The 19,048-nt window shown below is 36.6% G+C and overlaps 1 protein-coding gene across 1 annotated transcript in view; it reads left to right on the forward strand.

The window, feature by feature from the left end:
* The first annotated feature begins 2,252 nt into the window (after nt 1-2,252).
* LOC126966076 (uncharacterized) overlaps nt 2,253-19,048 on the forward strand; it is a 266,679-nt gene continuing 249,883 nt past the window's right edge. Inside the window, exon 1 of the mRNA XM_050809952.1 lies at nt 2,253-2,438. Within this exon, the coding sequence (XP_050665909.1) occupies nt 2,417-2,438 (22 nt within the window). The 5' untranslated portion in view covers nt 2,253-2,416. The remainder of the gene's footprint in view (nt 2,439-19,048) is intronic.

Here is a 19,048-nt window from a genome sequence, read left to right on the forward strand (position 1 = left end):
ATCCTATATATATACTACGATCCTACCTACTAAGCTAGAGGTCCCGGGTTCGAATCCCGGTAGGTGCAAGCATTTATATGATGAATATGGATGTTTGTTTCCGAGTCATGGATGTTTAAATATATTTATGTATGTTTATATGTGTGTTTATATGAATTTATGTATGCTTAAGTAAGTATATTGTATTAAATATATCATTGTCTTGTAACCCATAACACAGGCTATATATGCTTAACTTGGGGCAAGATAATTTGTGTAAAAAGTGTGTCAATATTATTATTATTATACTAGTGGACCCGACAGACGTTGTCCAGGACACACGTCTTAAATTTGAAAAATCTGTCCAGCTGTTAGGAGGATTTCGCTAACATACATATGAGCAGGAGAATTATATTATATGGACGGAATTGAGAATCTAAACCAATCTCAAATTCACTGGAACCATAAAAAGCCGTTTAGGAGGTAGTTCAACTGTGAATCTTAACCATTCTCTAATCCACCGTGTGTGTATTCAACACACCAATCACAAATTCACTGGAACACACAAAAAAATAATCAAAATCGGTCCAGCCACTTAGAAGGTACTTCAAATGTGAATCTAAGCCTTTCTCGAATCCACCTGAAGACACACAGAAAGTTTCATTAAAATCGGTCCAGCCGTTTAGGAGGAGTTCAGTTACAACAGACGCACAAAAGAAACTATATATATATTAAGATAAAGGTAAATAAAAAACTCAATAATAATTTAATTATTCAAGTAATAGAGTGAAAATGTGAAATAATAAGACTTTATATACTTAAATGCTTTAATATTATTTGTAAACAGAAGAACAATTACAATTTTCAAGGATTTTCAAATCTGCTTAACCTATAAGCAGATTTTATTAAAGAAAGAAAAATTTTCTAGTATGCCAGCTGAGTAATTTATGTTATCAAATAATATCAAAGTGAGTTGTGAATGCAATGTAATTTAAAGAATATGATAAAAGCAGTGGGAGGCTCCTTTGCATAGTAAGCCGGCAAGATTATGGGTACCACAACGGTGCCTATTTCTGCCGTAATGCAGTAATAGTAATAAGTAAACATTACTGTGTTACCGTCTGAAGAGTGCCGTAGCTAGTTAAATTACTGGGCAAATGAGGGCAAATCTTATGTCTCAAGGTGCGCGAGCGCAATTGTAGTGCTGCTCAGAATTTTTGGGGTTTCAAGAATCCTGAGCGGCACTGCATTGTAGTGGATACTACAATGCAGTGCCGTATCAATTTCCATCAGCTGAACGTCCTGCTAGTCTCGTCCCTTATTTTCATTAAAAAAAGCGAACCGGTCCTTAGATAACACGATAGAATTCAAACTTCATGATGGTTCAACAAGCACATATAAATAATAGTATTTTATTAATATTAAAGGTAAAGGTTTGCATAAGAGGTGTATTAAATTAAATTTTTAGTTATTTGATACTTCTTAGTTTTTGAGGTCGGTTTTTTTAAACGTAGTTTTTTTTTTATCTTAATGATAACTCAGAGTGGGAACGGAGTTACCACCCTCAGTCTAATAATAAATGTTATTGTATTATATTACATTTTAATGAAATGAAAAAAAAAAAGCCTTTAAGAGTTTCTTGGGCCCCATCTTCTCATGTCTGAGGTATAGGTACTTTTTTGAATGGGTGGTAGTTTTTAAATTTCATTAAGTGATTTCATTTACTATTTTGAATGAAAATATCTGGATTTTGAATGAGAACAGTTGACTCTCATCACAGTGCCCCGGTTTTATCCTTGCCCGACACTTTACGATATGTTTTCGACTTCCGAATTCATATATATAGATATAAAATGAGGTCATGAGGTAATGAGGTCAGCAATGCTCTTGTGAATTCTCTGTTCTAAGACACAAAAAAATAGGAACACAATCATAGACAAACAGGTTTTTTAATTCATATTCAAGCTAAAGAAATAGCGCGCCAAAATTTAATTTGACAACAGATCAATCATAAAGTTATCGCCGCGGAAAAAATGGATACCAAAGTTATGTTATGAATTATTAAAGCCTCTCCACTTTGACATTACGTTAGCCTCAGCTGAAATTCATGGTACACGATTATGCAATTAATTTGCTATTTTTGTTTTTGTATGAGAAAGCAAAGTTGGCTAGATAGATCTCCCGGACGGTTACCATGACAACTGGCGCTGTGTGCGCGCGCCGCGATACAGCCGCAGATGTCCCTTCGCTACGAGCGCGGAGGCTGTGTCAAATCCATCCGTAGCCTTTTCTGACGTATCAAACAATTAGTGAGTCATGCTGACCTCTAATAGACGAGGTTAGAAAGACAGATGAGTGCAATAAAGTGCAAGTGAACTGGAAATTTTGTGAAAATGGAGTGAAGGATACGCGAGACACAATCTGCAGGCTTTCTATCATGCCATTTGAATTGAGATCAGGTAAGCCTTTGCGGAACCGCTTAAGAAGATTGGATAGAAATGTTTGTTCGGAAGCAGCGATGTATGTCGGTTTTTTTATCTCGCTCAAAATATTCTTTTTCTTAGCTTTTTTTATAACGCTGGCATTTCCTCTTATATTCCAAAGCCTGAGATCTAGATTTCATATGCATTATATAATTATCAAAATATTGTGTGCTATTAAAGATTGCAGATAAATTAGAATTTAATAACTGTACTATCTATATTGGTGTACTATAACGAACTTGTATTCGACGTTTCGACAACTGAAGATTTTCATCATTTAAAAAGTTTATTACTATAATATATCACTACTTTTTACTTCTTGTGGAAATATTAAAAAAGCAAACGAAAATAATATTAAGTAGTTTTAGTGGTACTTTGGGTCGAAATATTTTATTAACGTTGAAGGAATAATAATTGTATTTTAGTATTGTAATAATAATTTAACAAATTTGTCTTTGTTCGAAAATTTTCTTGTACTGAACAAATACTGTAGTTAGCAATGTTAATTTTGTCAAAATTATGACCTATAATTGACCCTATATACTGTTTGAATAAAAAATTGTTTGTAATGATATTTTGAATTCAAATATAGTTTAGCATAGCTCCAAGCAAACCTGTGGTATTGCAATGTAGTGTCGGAATCAGTGGGAGGCTCCTTTGCAGAGGATGTCAGCTAGATTATGGGTGCCACAACGGCTCCTATTTCTGCCGTGATGCAGTAATGTGTAAGCATTATTGTGTTTCGGTCTGAAGAGCGCCGTAGCTAGTGAAATTGCTGAACAAATTTATGTCTCAAGGTGACGAGCGTAACAGTAGTGTGACCCAGAATTTTTGGGTTTTTCAAGAATCCTGAGCGGCTCTACATTGTTATGGGCAGGGCGTATTAATTACCATCACCTGAACGTCCTGCTCATCTCGTGTTTGTAATGATATTTTGAATTCAAATATAGTTTAGCATAGCTCCAAGCAAACCTGTGGTATTGCAATGTAGTGTCGGAAGCAGTGGGAGGCTCCTTTGCAGAGGATGTCAGCTAGATTATGGGTGCCACAACGGCTCCTATTTCTGCCGTGATGCAGTAATGTGTAAGAATTATTGTGTTTCGGTCTGTAGAGCGCCGTAGCTAGTAAAATTGCTGAACAAATTTATGTCTCAAGGTGACGAGCGTAACAGTAGTGTGACCCAGAATTTTTGGGTTTTTCAAGAATCCTGAGCGGCTCTACATTGTTATGGGCAGGGCGTATTAATTACCATCACCTGAACGTCCTGCTCATCTCGTGTTTGTAATGATATTTTGAATTCAAATATAGTTTAGCATAGCTCCAAGCAAACCTGTGGTATTGCAATGTAGTGTCGGAAGCAGTGGGAGGCTCCTTTGCAGAGGATGTCAGCTAGATTATGGGTGCCACAACGGCTCCTATTTCTGCCGTGATGCAGTAATGTGTAAGAATTATTGTGTTTCGGTCTGTAGAGCGCCGTAGCTAGTAAAATTGCTGAACAAATTTATGTCTCAAGGTGACGAGCGTAACAGTAGTGTGACCCAGAATTTTTGGGTTCTTCAAGAATCCTGAGCGGCTCTACATTGTTATGGGCAGGGCGTATTAATTACCATCACCTGAACGTCCTGCTCTTCTCGTCCTTTAATGTCATAAAAAAGAAAACAAAGATAATTTACTTCAGGATTCGGATATTAGGTCGTCGGACAATCTCAAAACTAAATTGTAAGTATTTAGTTTTTTAGTAACCATTGAAAGTGTTAGTGACGTTATATTATATTTAAATTTGAATCGTATTCTAACTGTAATGAAAACTTGAAGGGATCGCGGAACTCAAAAGCCTGAACCATACATCGTTTCCATACAAAATTACCATGTTTTTTATATATTAAACTGATACTTTGTGTTTTTTCAAATCACTGTTTTAAACCACCCCTCGTATTAAGGCCAAACAATTTATAAAAGAAATATTTAATACACAAATAAAATTTGAAAAACAAAATTTTATGAACGACGAACTAACCAACGAGAACGGTTAGCTCAGTTGGTTAGAGCACCGGCACGGAACGCCGGAGGTCGTGGGTTCGAATCCCGCATAAAATTTTGTTTTTCAAATTTTATTTGTGTTTTAATCCTAGAAGTGAGGGTTATCACTTTAAAAACATAACATATTGTTTAGAAATATTTAAGGCTAAATATTTCAGGCTCTAGCTTAGCTTAGGCAGAGGCCGTTAGAAATTCATTGAAGATAGCAAGATTCGATACCGTTGATCTACCCATTAGAAAGCCATGTCGCTGTGGAATCATAGCTGATTTTATAGCTGCATGCATAATATGATCCTAGAAGTGAGGGTTATCACTTTTTAAAATATAACGAATTGTTTAGATTTACAAGAGCGACATGTCAAGTAAATTTCCTAATATGCAAATATTGGGGTTGAGCAGGTTATCAACTGTAAAGTAGATCCTGTAGATGAAGTCACAACCTGATAGTTGAACAAAGCATACAAGATTTTATGACGATTCGTTACTCGAACGGTTAGCTCAGATGGTTAGAGCACCGGCATGGAACGCCGGAGGTCATGGGTTCGAGTCCCGTATCGTTCATAAAATTTTATTATTCAAATTTTATTTGTGTATTAATCCTAGAAGTGAGGGTTATCACTTTTAAAACATAACAAATTGTTTACATAATATGATTAAAAACTATACCCTGTAGTACTTTGGCTAGGTGACATAATTTTAAAATAGGTCCCTATAGTTTTCTTTTAAATTTTTTGGTCCTTTCTTGTGAATAGGCGTTATAAACGCCGATTTCCATACTTAGGTATGAACCCTTCTTTGAGTAAACGTTGAAATAAGATCGTGACTAGAATGTATAGCTGTTTCTCACATTTCACTAAGAATTGAGCTGGTATAGGTACTATCTGAACCAGCAGACTTGTTTACATTGAGTTTGCTTAAATGCTTAAAAGTTGGTGAGGTTGTATATCTATATATGATAAAATGCATGGTTAAGTGGAGTAGTTGAGAAATAATTCAGATCCCGAGTTAAAGCTCAAAAAATTGGAAAACTAATAAAAGGTATCAATTATTTATCTGAAACACAAAAAATATCGAGTGATCATAAATGAACCACCGCGGTTCACTTTAGTTTGTGAAACCAGCCAGTACCCGAATATAACTAAAAACTATTTTTTGCATTACATCTTACTGTCGCTTTCCTGAGAGTGATTTTGTAAAAGGGATGGATGGATGTAACCGTGTTTTTTTATGAAAATAAGAGACAAAACAAGCAGGACGTTTAGCTGTTGGTACTTGATACGCCCTAGTCATTACAATGCAGTGTCGCTCGGGGTTATTGAAAAACCTAAAAATTCTAGAGCGGCACAATAACTGCTCTCGTCACCTTGAGACATAAGTTTCTTGTTGTTAAGTCTCATTTGCCCAGTAATTTCATTAGCTACGGCGCCCTTCAGTCCGAAACACAATAACGCTTACACATTACTGCTTCACGGCAGTAATAGGCGTCGTTGTGGTACCCATAATCTAACCGGCATCTTGTGCAAAGGAGCCTCCCACAGGTAAATAAAACTGTAACTGTTGACAATTCTTCTCAGATCAAGGCTTTCTAGTTATTTCTTGAACCAATGGCATCAAAATTGACTTTCATATGCGTAGAAATTGTGTTTAAATAAATAAAGAAATTTCATTTCATTTTATTAACAATAAGCCGGAAAGCTCGTGATTTGACCAATGAGTTGATAATGAGCTGTGGTAGAGATGGCCGTCAGATGATACCAACTCATATTGAAGATTGAGGAAGAGAAGTGCCTTTCTCTACTAGTAGAGAAGGAAAAGTGGTCAGCTACGCGCTTAACCTATGACAGTATTGAGTTTTGCCATATAAAATTATTTATGTGTGTAAAATATTTTACTAAATGGCATTACTGTGTATGGTAATAAATGTCTGAAAATAGTGAAGAACATTGAACCTTTTTACAAATCATCATCATCTCACTCACACATCGTCCACTGCTGGACAAAGGCCTCCCCCAAAAAACGCCATGATGATCGGCCCTACATTGCCCTCATCCAACCTATTCCGGCGATCTTGACATCAATCCATCTTTTGGGGGGGCCTACCAACACTACATCTTCCGGTACCTTCACTATTCGAGGACTTTACTGCGCTAACAACGGCCATCTGTCCGTCAAGCTATGTGCCCTGCCCACTGCCACTTCAGTTTCGCAATCATCTGGGCTATGTCGGTCACTATGGCTCTCTTACGGATCTCCTCATCTCTGATACGATCTCGCAGGGAAACTCCAGACATTAACAGCGACGCGATCTTCCTCATAAGACCCATACTTATCGAACACGTCTGCTTTCACGTTTTACCAATGTTTGTACTAATTGGATTCAAACCCGGGACCCTTAGTTCAGATATCAGGAGATACTATAACTAAAAATAACTTTGAAACTATAAGGTCATCAAATGAGTTAACTAGCGTGGTATATGATTACTAATCCCGTCAGAACATACTATTAATTATTTGAACAATTCATCCCTAGATATTCCGCAAAACATTGCATATTTTCAAACTAAAAAGTTTCGCAGACATCCCCTTTGTTTCTTGCAGAGTTTCAAGAACGCTCTGAAGAAATGAATTGTCTATCCTTCAAAGGCATTGCTCTAGTAATGTAGAAGTATATTGCTTAAATTAGAATATTGTATTAATTTCGAGTACAAGTGGTACTGGCTTGCTTCCAAGCGACGTTTTGGGGTTATATTTTTTATATATTAATATTAAATAAGTTTAGTGCGTATTTGATTCAGTAATATTGCACTCGTTAGTAATTAGCCCATCTTATATCATTATTGTATTTGTATAACAACTCACGGAAGTCAAAGTCAAATAAACTTGATTCAATTAGGCTTAAACTATCGTCACTATAAATATTTTCTTTTTAATTACTGAATGTTCCATATGTTCGGAAAAGTAGAGCTTGTGAGACGAATATGCAAGAAACTCAACGGCCACTCTTTTCAATGAAATAGAGTATTTTACAATGGCTGATATACAACATAATAAATTAGTTTTTAAGGTGCTGCATCCAATATATGAATCGTGTTTAAATAATATCGAATATTTCATAAAAAGTATGATACAGAATATACTGTATAAATAAAAATTATTGTATGTTGGATTACGACTATATATCTATATATATAATGAAAATGGCCTTTGTTTGAGGCTCTTTCACGCGTAAACCACTGATCGTATCGACATGAAACTACCACCATTCGATGCGAAATTTATCTTAGATGGTTTATGCTTAATTATTTTTGAAATTACAACGTTCCGTCATTAATTTATTTCCTTTCATAATTTGCTCAGCGAAGCAGACGGGAACGGCTATTATATATATTATATACCTATATAGTTTGTATAACAACTCGCAAAAGATAAATAAATATATAGAATATTTAAAGAGCAAAGTTAAAATATCTTTTAATTACATTCGTATACAATTTCATTCAATAATATTTTTATCCTATTCAAAAAGCATTTCAATAAAAATATTGAATGTATATGTTTCCAATTCATATTATGATCAATACTTACGTAATGAACCTAGATTGAAATGCAAATTAAGTGTGGTTTTCAATTTTCTACATAAGCTGCGTATTTCGTGTAGTTTTAAATTTACGATGAAATATAAATACGAGGGTGGAATCAATTGGTCAGGATGTTTTTCATGCTGTGAGAGAAATGAAGTGATTAAGAGAAAAATTTAATGAAATAAACATTTTGACTGTTGCATCTCAATATATTTTTGATAATCTTAATATATATAAATTACGTGACACATTGTTTGGCCGCGATGGACTTCTAAACTAATGAACGGATTTAAATGGGTGTTACTTCATGGAGTGCAGTTTAGTCCAACTTGAGAGATTTGTTTTGTATGGACATATTTTCTATGAGAAAATTTATTGACGCACGGTTTGACAGTACTGCTGTGAAACAATTTCATTATAAAAACAGGGATGATGTTTTACGAAATAATTCTTGATGCTATTAAATATTATTGACAAATTCATAAAAGATCAGTATTTTATTTATTATGTACAGAACAACGTCTGTCGGGTCAGCTAGTATTCTATATGTTCATAAGCACATTAAGGAATTTGCTAGATACTGTGACAATCATAATGTTAACAAAGGTTATTATAACATAAATGATTTTCTTTATGATACCGCAAACTAGGAATTAAGCGGACACCCTCAAGCTCTTTAATTATAAATGTTTATTGTACGATATTACATTGTAATCCATATTTATATAAAAAAACTGAGTTTCTTGCGCCCGTTAAAGGCAGACAGCCTTTAACGGGCGCAAGAAACTGCCCTTTAAGATAAAACAAAATAATAAATAGTGGAATAGTGTATCTTTATTAGGTCTACAGAAAAATCCGCGATCGCAAATGTCTATCTATTAAGGATAACATGCTATATCCATTGATATACTTTAAATAATAGGCAATTATAAAGCGGTAATGTAAAAGCTGTTTACAGAAATATGATCATTTTATCACCTCATAATATTATCAAATCATTCAGAAATACGGTTATGTTTCATTTTTAACTCATTAACTTTGATAACTCATTTCCGATGGCTTTAGACTACATTATTCACGAATACTTACTTTGTTTTTTTTTCATACATCTACTGTAGTAAATAACTCTTGTAGTAATGAGTTTATTGCGTCTTCTTCTCATAAAAGCTTAACGTTGTCCGTCGAGATGGTAAATGGTATATAGTATAAGTTTTACCTTTGATAAGTGAATTTTCTTTATCCTATATGAACAAAGTGATATTGATTGATGTGATTTTAATTTATATGTTTATAACAGCGTGGTATTTCTCCTCAATAAATCGCATGCTGAATAATAGTTATCTAAACTAATATAATAAAGAGGAAACATTTGTGTTTTTGTATGTATGTTTGTAATGTTTTCACACAAAAACTACTGGACCGATTTCAAAAATTATTTCAACATTAGAAAGCTGTATCTTCACTGGGTGATATAGGCTATATTTCAATTTCAAAAAAAAAAAATAGGGATCCCTAATAAAAATGCAATAATATAACCCAAGATGTGAAAAAAATTGTCATAAAAATCTGACATCGCGTGTGCTGCGGAAAGTATTGATGATAGAAGAAAAAAAATCCTAGTTTTTTTTAATGAAAATAAGGGATGAGACGAGCTGCACGTTCAGCTGATGGTAATTGAAACGCCTTGCCTGTTACAATGCAATGCCGCTCAGAATGATTGAAAAACCCAAAAATTCTGAGCGGCACTAGAATTGCCCTCGTCACCTTGAGATAAGATGTTAAGTCTCATTTGCATAGTAATTACACTAGCTACGGCGCTCTTCAGACCGGAACACAATAATGTTTCCACATTACTGCTTCACGACAGAAATAGGCACCGTTGGTACCCATAATCTAGCCGGCATCCTGTGCAAAGGAGCCTCCCACTGGTGAATAGTTATAATATGGATATAAATGACTATTTTTTACTACGTTCAGCAACAGTTTCTTTGTGCCGATTGACTTATAGGTGTTTACTTTCCTAAATGACAAACAAATAAACAACAAAATGGGAGCGCTCGTTCAGAAAATTTATTCAGCACATTTTTATTCCTTTCAAAGCGAAATTGACGGTTTGTTACACGTAGGAAAGCTTTGTTTACAAATTCTTTTGTTTTCGACTTTTCACGATGACATTTTAAGCTTAGAGATGCTAAAAATATGTTATGATGTCGGAATTTAGAATATCTATTATATGGTAAATTTTGGTCCTTGTAAAATTAAAATAACCTAAAACCATACATTTTAATTTAATTCTTATTAAAAAATCCGTTAAAAATAGCTTAATGTCTGTTACAAGCTTCTTTATTTGTTATACAAGCGTATTTCTGTAATAAATTACCTTGCATTTTAATTTAATTCTTATTTTAAAGAAATATATCGTTATTTATAAATTTAGTCTGTTAAAAATAGCTGAATTCCTGTTACAAGCTTCAGGCAAAGCAAATGGAATAAGGCAAGGCTAGATCCCTATATTATTACATTCTAGTTAATAGTTCGGTAATATGCGTGGAGAGAGCGATACGACGGGATTACTCGGAACTTTAATCATTAATTATTTTTTGTTTAGAGTTATAACTTTTTTATATTTTTGTGTAGGTAACTAATTTATAAAGTAATTTAGATAGTATGTAAACGAGGAAATTGTCATATGTTAATGCGCTTTACAATATATGTCATGGCGTGCAATTAAAACACTCAACAACACTCTCTTAATAATAAAAAACACAAGAATTTTTGAGGTAGAGTAGATGTGAGCAAGCCTCACAAACTGAAAATAAATAATGGTATTTTGTGAACACTATATTAACGATCATAGGAATACACACACACATATATATATATATTTCAACTAGTGTATATATATATATATATATATATCCTACATGTAAGGTTTCCAGTTTGGTTCTCAAGAAGTTTCATAAGCACATTGAGACGTAAATCAAAGCTTTGGTTGAGATGGAAAGTTTACCAATCACTACGCGATTACCAAGAGTACGCCCTTTTGCGCAAACGCGTTAAATTGCTACTCTCCGATTGCTATAATAAGTATATTGAAAATGTCGAATCATCCTTAAAAAATAACATTAAATTCTTTTGGAAATATAACCTTAAAGAAACGAATTCCGGATATCCCCACACAATGATACTAGAAAATGGCTCTTCGGATAATCCTACCACTATATCAGAGATGTTTTCAAAATACTTTCAATCGGTTTTTGAACCAGTATCACCCGAGGCTTATAACATTAATCAACTTGTAAACGATGTTACATCTGATAGCCCAGTGTATCTAAACAGTATTTACCTTAGCAAATCTGAGATATGTAAAACTTTAAAAAATCTGGATCCCAATAAAGGCCCCGGTCTAGATCAAATAAGTCCACTATTCTTAAAGCAAACATTTTTAACTATTTCAGTCCCATTGGAAATCATCTTTAACAAATGTCTGGAAGCTGGTGTATTCCCGATGCAATGGAAGCATGCTTACATAACACCTATATTTAAATCGGGTTCTAAGAGTAATGTTGAGAACTATCGACCCATATCCATTCTCTCAGTAATTTCAAGGGTCTTTGAAAAACTGGTGCACAATCATGTTTATTCAACCTGTAAGCATTTCATCATTGACGAACAGCATGGTTTTGTAAAAGGAAGATCTACTTTGTCGAATTTACTCACTTTTACAAACTATACTTTTAATGTCTTGGATCAAAAAAGACAGATTGAAACTATCTACACAGACTTCAAGAAGGCATTCGACAAGGTGGACCATCTGATACTCTTGAAAAACTTTCCTACAACGGAATCAATGGCAATCTATTGCGTTGGTTCAATTCGTATTTACAAAATCGTGTTCAGTCTGTTGTTATTAATGGGCATGTCTCTGCCCCTGTCATAGCCTCTTCGGGCGTCCCTCAAGGATCTATCCTAGGACCATTACTATTTGTACACTTCATAAATGATATCTCATCTTGTTTCAAACATTGCAATTTCCTTTTATATGCGGATGACTTAAAGATATACTCCTGTGTTCGTGATCAAAATGATTTAAAATTAATACAGTCTGATTTAATGAGCTTTAGCAAATGTATTCATATGACATTGACAAGAAATTTAAATATATTAACTACGAGTTTTCAACTAGGTCGCTACATTCTTAACTCAGAAAAAACCGTTAGAGACCTTGGTGTGTATCTAGATACAAAACTTACTCTTGATGTGCATATAGAAAATGTACTTAATAAAGCTTACCGAATGCTAGGTTTGATAACAAGAAATACTAAACACTTTAAGCGGAAAGACACATTTACCTGCCTCTTTAATAGTCTAGTTAGATCTCATCTAGAATATGTGTCACCAATCTGGAATCCGTTTTATGCAATCTACATTAAAAAATTAGAAATTATTCAAAAAAATTTTTTAAGAACCCTTAATTACCGTATGCGTATACCCCGCTGCTCGTGCAATGAACTTTTAGTTAAACATAATACCCTATACTTGAGTAACCGTAGACGGTTAATTGACGCAGTGACGCTGTATAAAATTTGTAATGGCGAGATAAAGTCATCCCAATTGTTATCTGAGATAAATTTCCGTGCACCATCTATAGCCACTAGATCACAAAACTTATTTCACCTCTCTAAGACTAGGACTAATATTGGTAAACGTGCGCCACTTCACAGAATATGTACACTACATAATCTCACGTTGAATAACATTGATATGTTTTCGTGCTCCCTTTATACCTATAAAACTAATCTTAAAAAAATATTCAGTTCTAATCAAACTTAAATCTTATTATTTCTGTTTTCTCCATTCTACTTTTACAATTATATAGCTTACTTTTACCAAGTTTTACTTACCTTTGCTACGATTAACTTGTATTGTAAATTGTACGTGCACGCTTGCACCTAAGCAGATGTCGCTTTTATCTTTAACATCTATGTTCTCAGCGAGACGTTCCAAGGGAATAATTGTAATTATTTTAGTAAGTTATAATTTGTTTAATTAAATACATAATTTAATCTTTTGTTTCTGTTTTTGTCTCCAATAAAGTAAATAAATAAATAAATAAAATTTTGAGAAATTAAATGCCTTTTATGCCTTTTTTAAGTCAGTCGCGGGAGACCTCATAGAACATTCGTCGAATTGGGGACGTTTTGAGAAAAGGAAAGGTCCGAAGAAGCCGGAACCGGTGAGCATGTATGGAAAGAGAAATGAATGTAGAGGAAGCGCGTGAGGTTTGTAAGGATAGAAGCAAGTGGTGTTCTATTGTCTACGCCTACACTGACGGGAACAAGGCGTGAGTATGCGTGTGTGTTTTTTTTAATCAAATTTAAAACATAAACATGTAAAAAGGCTTTCACATTTACTCGTGCAGTGTAAAATATGACTCATAGTTTATTCATATCGCTTTTTAAACGTGCTTTCGTATTTGCCGATGTGGAAACGAGTCCTTCGTCATTTTAGATCACAAAAGACTCAAACGAGCGTACAATACTCACCATTTGACATTTTCCTTTGCAAACGGTTCCCCCGTATAATAATATAAAGGTTACACAGAGAAAACGTATATATAAATAGCATAGAACAATGTTAATGATATTTAACACTATCAGGCAAGCTATCTTTTTATATAATTTCTGCAGATTTTTTTTGTGGTAAAGCAATTAATTCTGTATTTTTTCAAATTCAAAAACACTTTATTCATGTAGGTCACGGAAATGACACTTAAAATAAAAATATTAACATAAAATAAAAAATATTAACATAAAATATTAACATAAAAAATTAAAATATTAACATAAAATATTAACATAAAATAAAAAATAAAAATATTGTTTCTTATTGAATTTACCGCTACTTCTTCTCATTAGCTCAACCTAAAGGGTTAGGTAGCAAGAAACTCATTGCCACTCTTTTAAGTTAAGATGTACATTTTAATTGTTTTACAAATCATTTTAATTAAAATATATGCAAAGTGACGCAACAAAAATACTCAAATGTCAAAAACTGAAAGGCTTACACGAGTAAGTTAAAAAAAGAAAAAAAAATAAATTAATACTTATAAACACAAGAGTTATAGAGTATAGTAGATGCATCAATCCACACATACCGTAAATAAATAGAGGCATTATGTGAGTATTTCATAAAATAAAATATATAATAATTTTAACTTTAAAGGAAATAATAATAATAATAAACAAATCAAGCAGACCTCCCGGTTACAAGATCATCCAGCCACCATTTCATTTTAATGGTTTCAACAACATTTCAAGACTTTTGTTTGCCGCTATTGATATGAAAATATTATAAGTTACAAAAAATTATGAAAAATTCACAGGGTATTATTTATTTTGGAGAGGAGGAAAAACATTTAAGTATTTAGGCCTCGAAACGGGGCCCATATGTCGGACTCGAGTCCTCCATATGGGCATCTCCTACAAACCTCCTAGCTCTAGCCCTGAAGGCTTTTACAGCGACATAGGACGTGGGCCGTGGAGGCCGCAAAGACTACGCAACAACAGTCGCGGGGCGTCTCCTAAGGAGACTCGAACCTCGGACCGGCTGTGTGCTTGTGGGAAGGAGAGAGAATGAAAATGAAGATGAAAGATGAAAAAATGAGAAGAACACACTCGCCGGCGAGTGTGTTGATGCTTTGTAATGTATGTAAGTGTGTATGTATATGTTTATGAATGTATGTATGTATGTATGTAAGTAGTGTAAATGTTTGTGTGTATGTATGTTTGTGTTTGTGATTGTGTAAGAGGTCATCTTATTATATAATTTCTGCTGATTTTTTTGTGGTAACGCAATTAATTCTGTAATTTTTCATCAATTTTACTGGTTTGAACAACATTTTAAGACTTGTTTTCCGCTATTGATATAAAAATATTATAAGTTACAAACAATTATGAAAAATTCACAGGGTAAGCTGTTGAATGATTTTTTTATATCTGGGAGCAAGATTGCCCCGCCAAGTTGAGTAAAAACATGCGGCACGGCTGTACTATCCTTTTCTGGAAGCACTTCAGGCCATTTTCGACCCCCTTTAACTTCGCTGACATTAAAACTAGGAGCCTGAATTTTATTATTTCAGTAACCAAGCAGGCATTGTATATTTTATTTAAAAAAAGTAATTTAATTTAATTTAATCGTTTTCGGAACTTGTTCTTTTTATTAATTTATTTGTAATTTATATATTATCTTTATTTCAATTGTATTTTCTATGGGTTGGTAATGCGTGAAATAAATTATTATTATACTTCAATTTCATTTAATTTGTAAAAGTAGTTTAGGAATTATATTATTAGTAAAATTTTCTCAATATTGTCACTTATTGAGTGTCTGACCGATCATCAAAGCTCTAAGCCCTGAGGCACTTCTAGCAGACATGGTCACTATAAGAAGTTGCTTGGTTAGCTAATTACTATTTTTATGTAAGAGGGGGCAAACGGGCTAGAAGTTTACCAGATGGGTGGTGAGGCAACCGCCCATGGACATTGTAGCAACAGGTGTCAAGAAAGAAAAACGGCCCTTAAGATGGGAGTATGCTTTTTTTCTTGAAGGTCCCTAAATCGTATGTGTTCGGAAAAAATGAGTTAGTTATTAGGAAGGCATAGGCCTGGTTCCCACTACGCCGAAGCGATAGATCTGACAACCGGACACCGGGTATATATTACACCAAATCCCACAAGAAAATCGGACAATGAAGTACTCACCTCAGTTGTGCGCACAATGGACGATAAAATTTACTACTTGAATATCCATGCTACACGTCTACTTTTATCAAAAAATGCAAAGCGAAAGGCGCGAGGGAAGTACGGATGGGGCGAGCGAGGGACAGATACAAACTTGTTTACATTACTCCGGTTCGGTGGTTCTACCGGCACTACGTAGTAACAAAACTCTCGGTAAAAATGCCGGACTCGGGATAATATGAATAGCTTTATATAAATTGTATAGCAACTAGCCCTTCCGGCAGTTATACCGGCCCGGCAGATCTGCTGGTCCGGCGTAGTGAAGAACTTGGCCATATAGTGTAAAGTCCTGCTATTCGATCACTTACAATCATTGATCCGTGCCACGATTATCTTCCTATTCCATTAAAAAAACAGAGTCAAACAATCTATTGATTTTATCAGGCTTATAATAATGATCAAATTACTATTCTTTTTTTTCTTTTTTTTATAGAATAGGAGGACAAACGAGCGTACGGGTCACCTGTTTTTAAGTGATCACCGCCGCCCATACTCTCTTGCAACACCAGAGGAATCACAGGAGCGTTGCCGGCCTTTAAGGAAGGTGTACGCGCTTTTTTTGAAGGAACCCATGTCGTATCATCCCGGAAACACCGCACAAGGAAGTTCGTTCCACAGCTTTGTAGTACGTGGAAGAAAGCTCCTTGTAAACCGCACTGTGGAGGACCGCCGCACATCCAGATGGTGAGGATGATATCCTAACTTGTGGCGTGTCGTGCGAAGGTGGAATTCAGCGGCAGGAATTAGGTAAAACAGCTCTTCGGAACACTCCCCGTGATAAATGCGGTAGAAGACACACAATGAAGCGACGTCTCTACGCAACGCCAAGTGATCCAGCCGTTCACAGAGTACTGGGTCCCCGACAATTCGCGCTGCTCTGCGTTGCACGCGGTCAAATGGATCGAGCTGATACTGGGGTGCGCCAGACCAGAGATGACAGCAATACTCCATGTGTGGCCGGACCTACGCTTTGTACAGCGCTAGAATGTGGGCCGGCTTGAAGTATTGCCGTGCTCTATTAATGACGCCCAGTTTCTTTGAAGCCAATTTGGCTTTGCCCTCCAGATGGCCACGGAATTGGCAATCGCTCGAGATTTCGAGACCCAGTATTCCGATACTAGGCGAGGCTTTTAGGGAAGTGTTGTCGAAGAGCGGTGATGCGACAAATGGGGTTTTTTTTAGTGGTAAACGCGCAAACTTGAGTCTTCTGGGGGTTAAATTGGACAAGGTTCAATTTACCCCATTCCGCGACCTTCTCAAGAGAGGACTCGATAGAAGACACAAGTTTCTCCCGGCACTGGTCGACGATTTCCCGAGAGAGACGTGCATGGCCCGTGTATACGGCATCACCAGTGCTGTCATCTGCATAGCAATGAATGTTGGAGGTGTCCAACATATCATTGATATGCAGAAGAAACAGCGTAGGAGATAGCACACAGCCTTGGGGCACTCCAGCATTCACGGGCTTTGGGTTCGAGCAATGTCCGTCGACAACGACCTGTATGCTGCGCCCAGTGAGGAAGCTGGAGGTCCACTTGCACAAGCTCTCGGGAAGCCCAAATGATGGAAGTTTAGAGAGGAGCACCTTATGCCATACACGATCAAAGGCCTTCGCTATATCCAGGCTAACTGCCAGGCCTTCCCCCTTGCTTTCAATAGCCGCAGCCCATCTATGTGTTAGGTATACCAGAAGATCACCTGCCGACCGACCATGGCGAAACCCGTATTGTCGGTCGTTGATCAACTGGTGACCCTCTAGGTATACCAAGAGCTGACGGCTAATTATGCTCTCCATGATTTTGGAGAGCAGGGAGGTAATAGCAATAGGCCTGTAGTTTGCCGGATCCGAACTGTCTCCTTTTTTTTGGATCGGATGGACAAGGGCTGACTTCCATGAGTCAGGGACTACGCCTTTGAAATAAGAGTGCCGGAATAAACGCGTTAACACCGGCGTCAACTCAGGGGCACACGTTCTAAGCACGATTGGAGAAATGCCATCCGGCCCGCTCGACTTCCTGACGTCCAACGAAAACAGAGCTCGCTTAACAGTTTTCTGTCTGAACTGTACTTCAGGCATAGAGCTCTGACACCGCGGGATGGTCGGCGGTATTTTTCCGTTGTCGTCAAGAGTCGAGTTGGAGGCGAAAAGAGCGCACAGGAGATCGGCTTTCTCTTTTGCCGTATGGGCCAGGGTGTCATTCCTCATGTGCAACGGCGGCATGGACGGCTGGCTGAAGTTACCAAAAGCAGCTTTCGACAACGACCAGAACTTGCGTGTTCCGGTCGGGTAACTGGAAAGCTGCTCGCCGATTTTGACGACGTGTTTTGACTTTGCACGGGCGATTTGCCGCTTAAAAAATCTGGAAGCACGGTTGTATTTCCTCTTTAGAACTATGTAGTTCGGATCCTTTGTGCCCAGCGCCGCAACCCAAGTTCGATACGCCAGTTTTTTGCAGTCAGATGCTGCTTTAACTGACGCATCGAACCAGGGCTGTGATCTGCCACCGATCGGTACTACAGAGCTTGGTATAAAAATATCCATGCCCTGTAGTATCACATCAGCTACTGCAACGGCGCAGGCACTAGGATCATCCGAAGGGAAACAAACCCTGCTCCAAGGGTAGGATGCAAAAAAGGAACGCATCTTATCCCAATCTGCTGACTTGTAGTGCCAAACGCGGTGGGTCGCTGGTGGTTTGCGACGTGGGCGTCGTATAGGCACTACACTCCTGACCAGGCAATGGTCGGACGTTCCGAGAGGGGCGTCGATAATGACCTGGTAACCATCGGGATGTGTAGTCAGCAGAAGATCTAATAAGGTCGGCATGTGGCTATCCACATCCGGGAGCCGCGTTGCCGACTCAACCAATTGGGACAGATCGTACGCCAATGCAAAATTATGCACAGATCGCCCTGCGTAGTCTGTGGTACGTGATCCAAGCCATTCAGCATTGTGCCCGTTGAAATCACCCAAGACTACGATTTCAGCGGAGGGGATCTATGCAAGCACGTCGTCAATTGCCGCTTGAACGCAGCCCATGAGATGATCGGTTTCTGCATTACCACTATGGGACCTGTAGACACACGCATAGATGCGGACGCGGTCCTCTTAATCTACGCGGAGCCAGAGAGTGGACAGGTCCCTACCCTCAAAATTGCCGAG

Source organism: Leptidea sinapis, chromosome 9 (genome assembly GCF_905404315.1).
Source record: "Leptidea sinapis chromosome 9, ilLepSina1.1, whole genome shotgun sequence".
Taxonomy (NCBI): Eukaryota; Metazoa; Arthropoda; class Insecta; order Lepidoptera; family Pieridae; genus Leptidea; species Leptidea sinapis.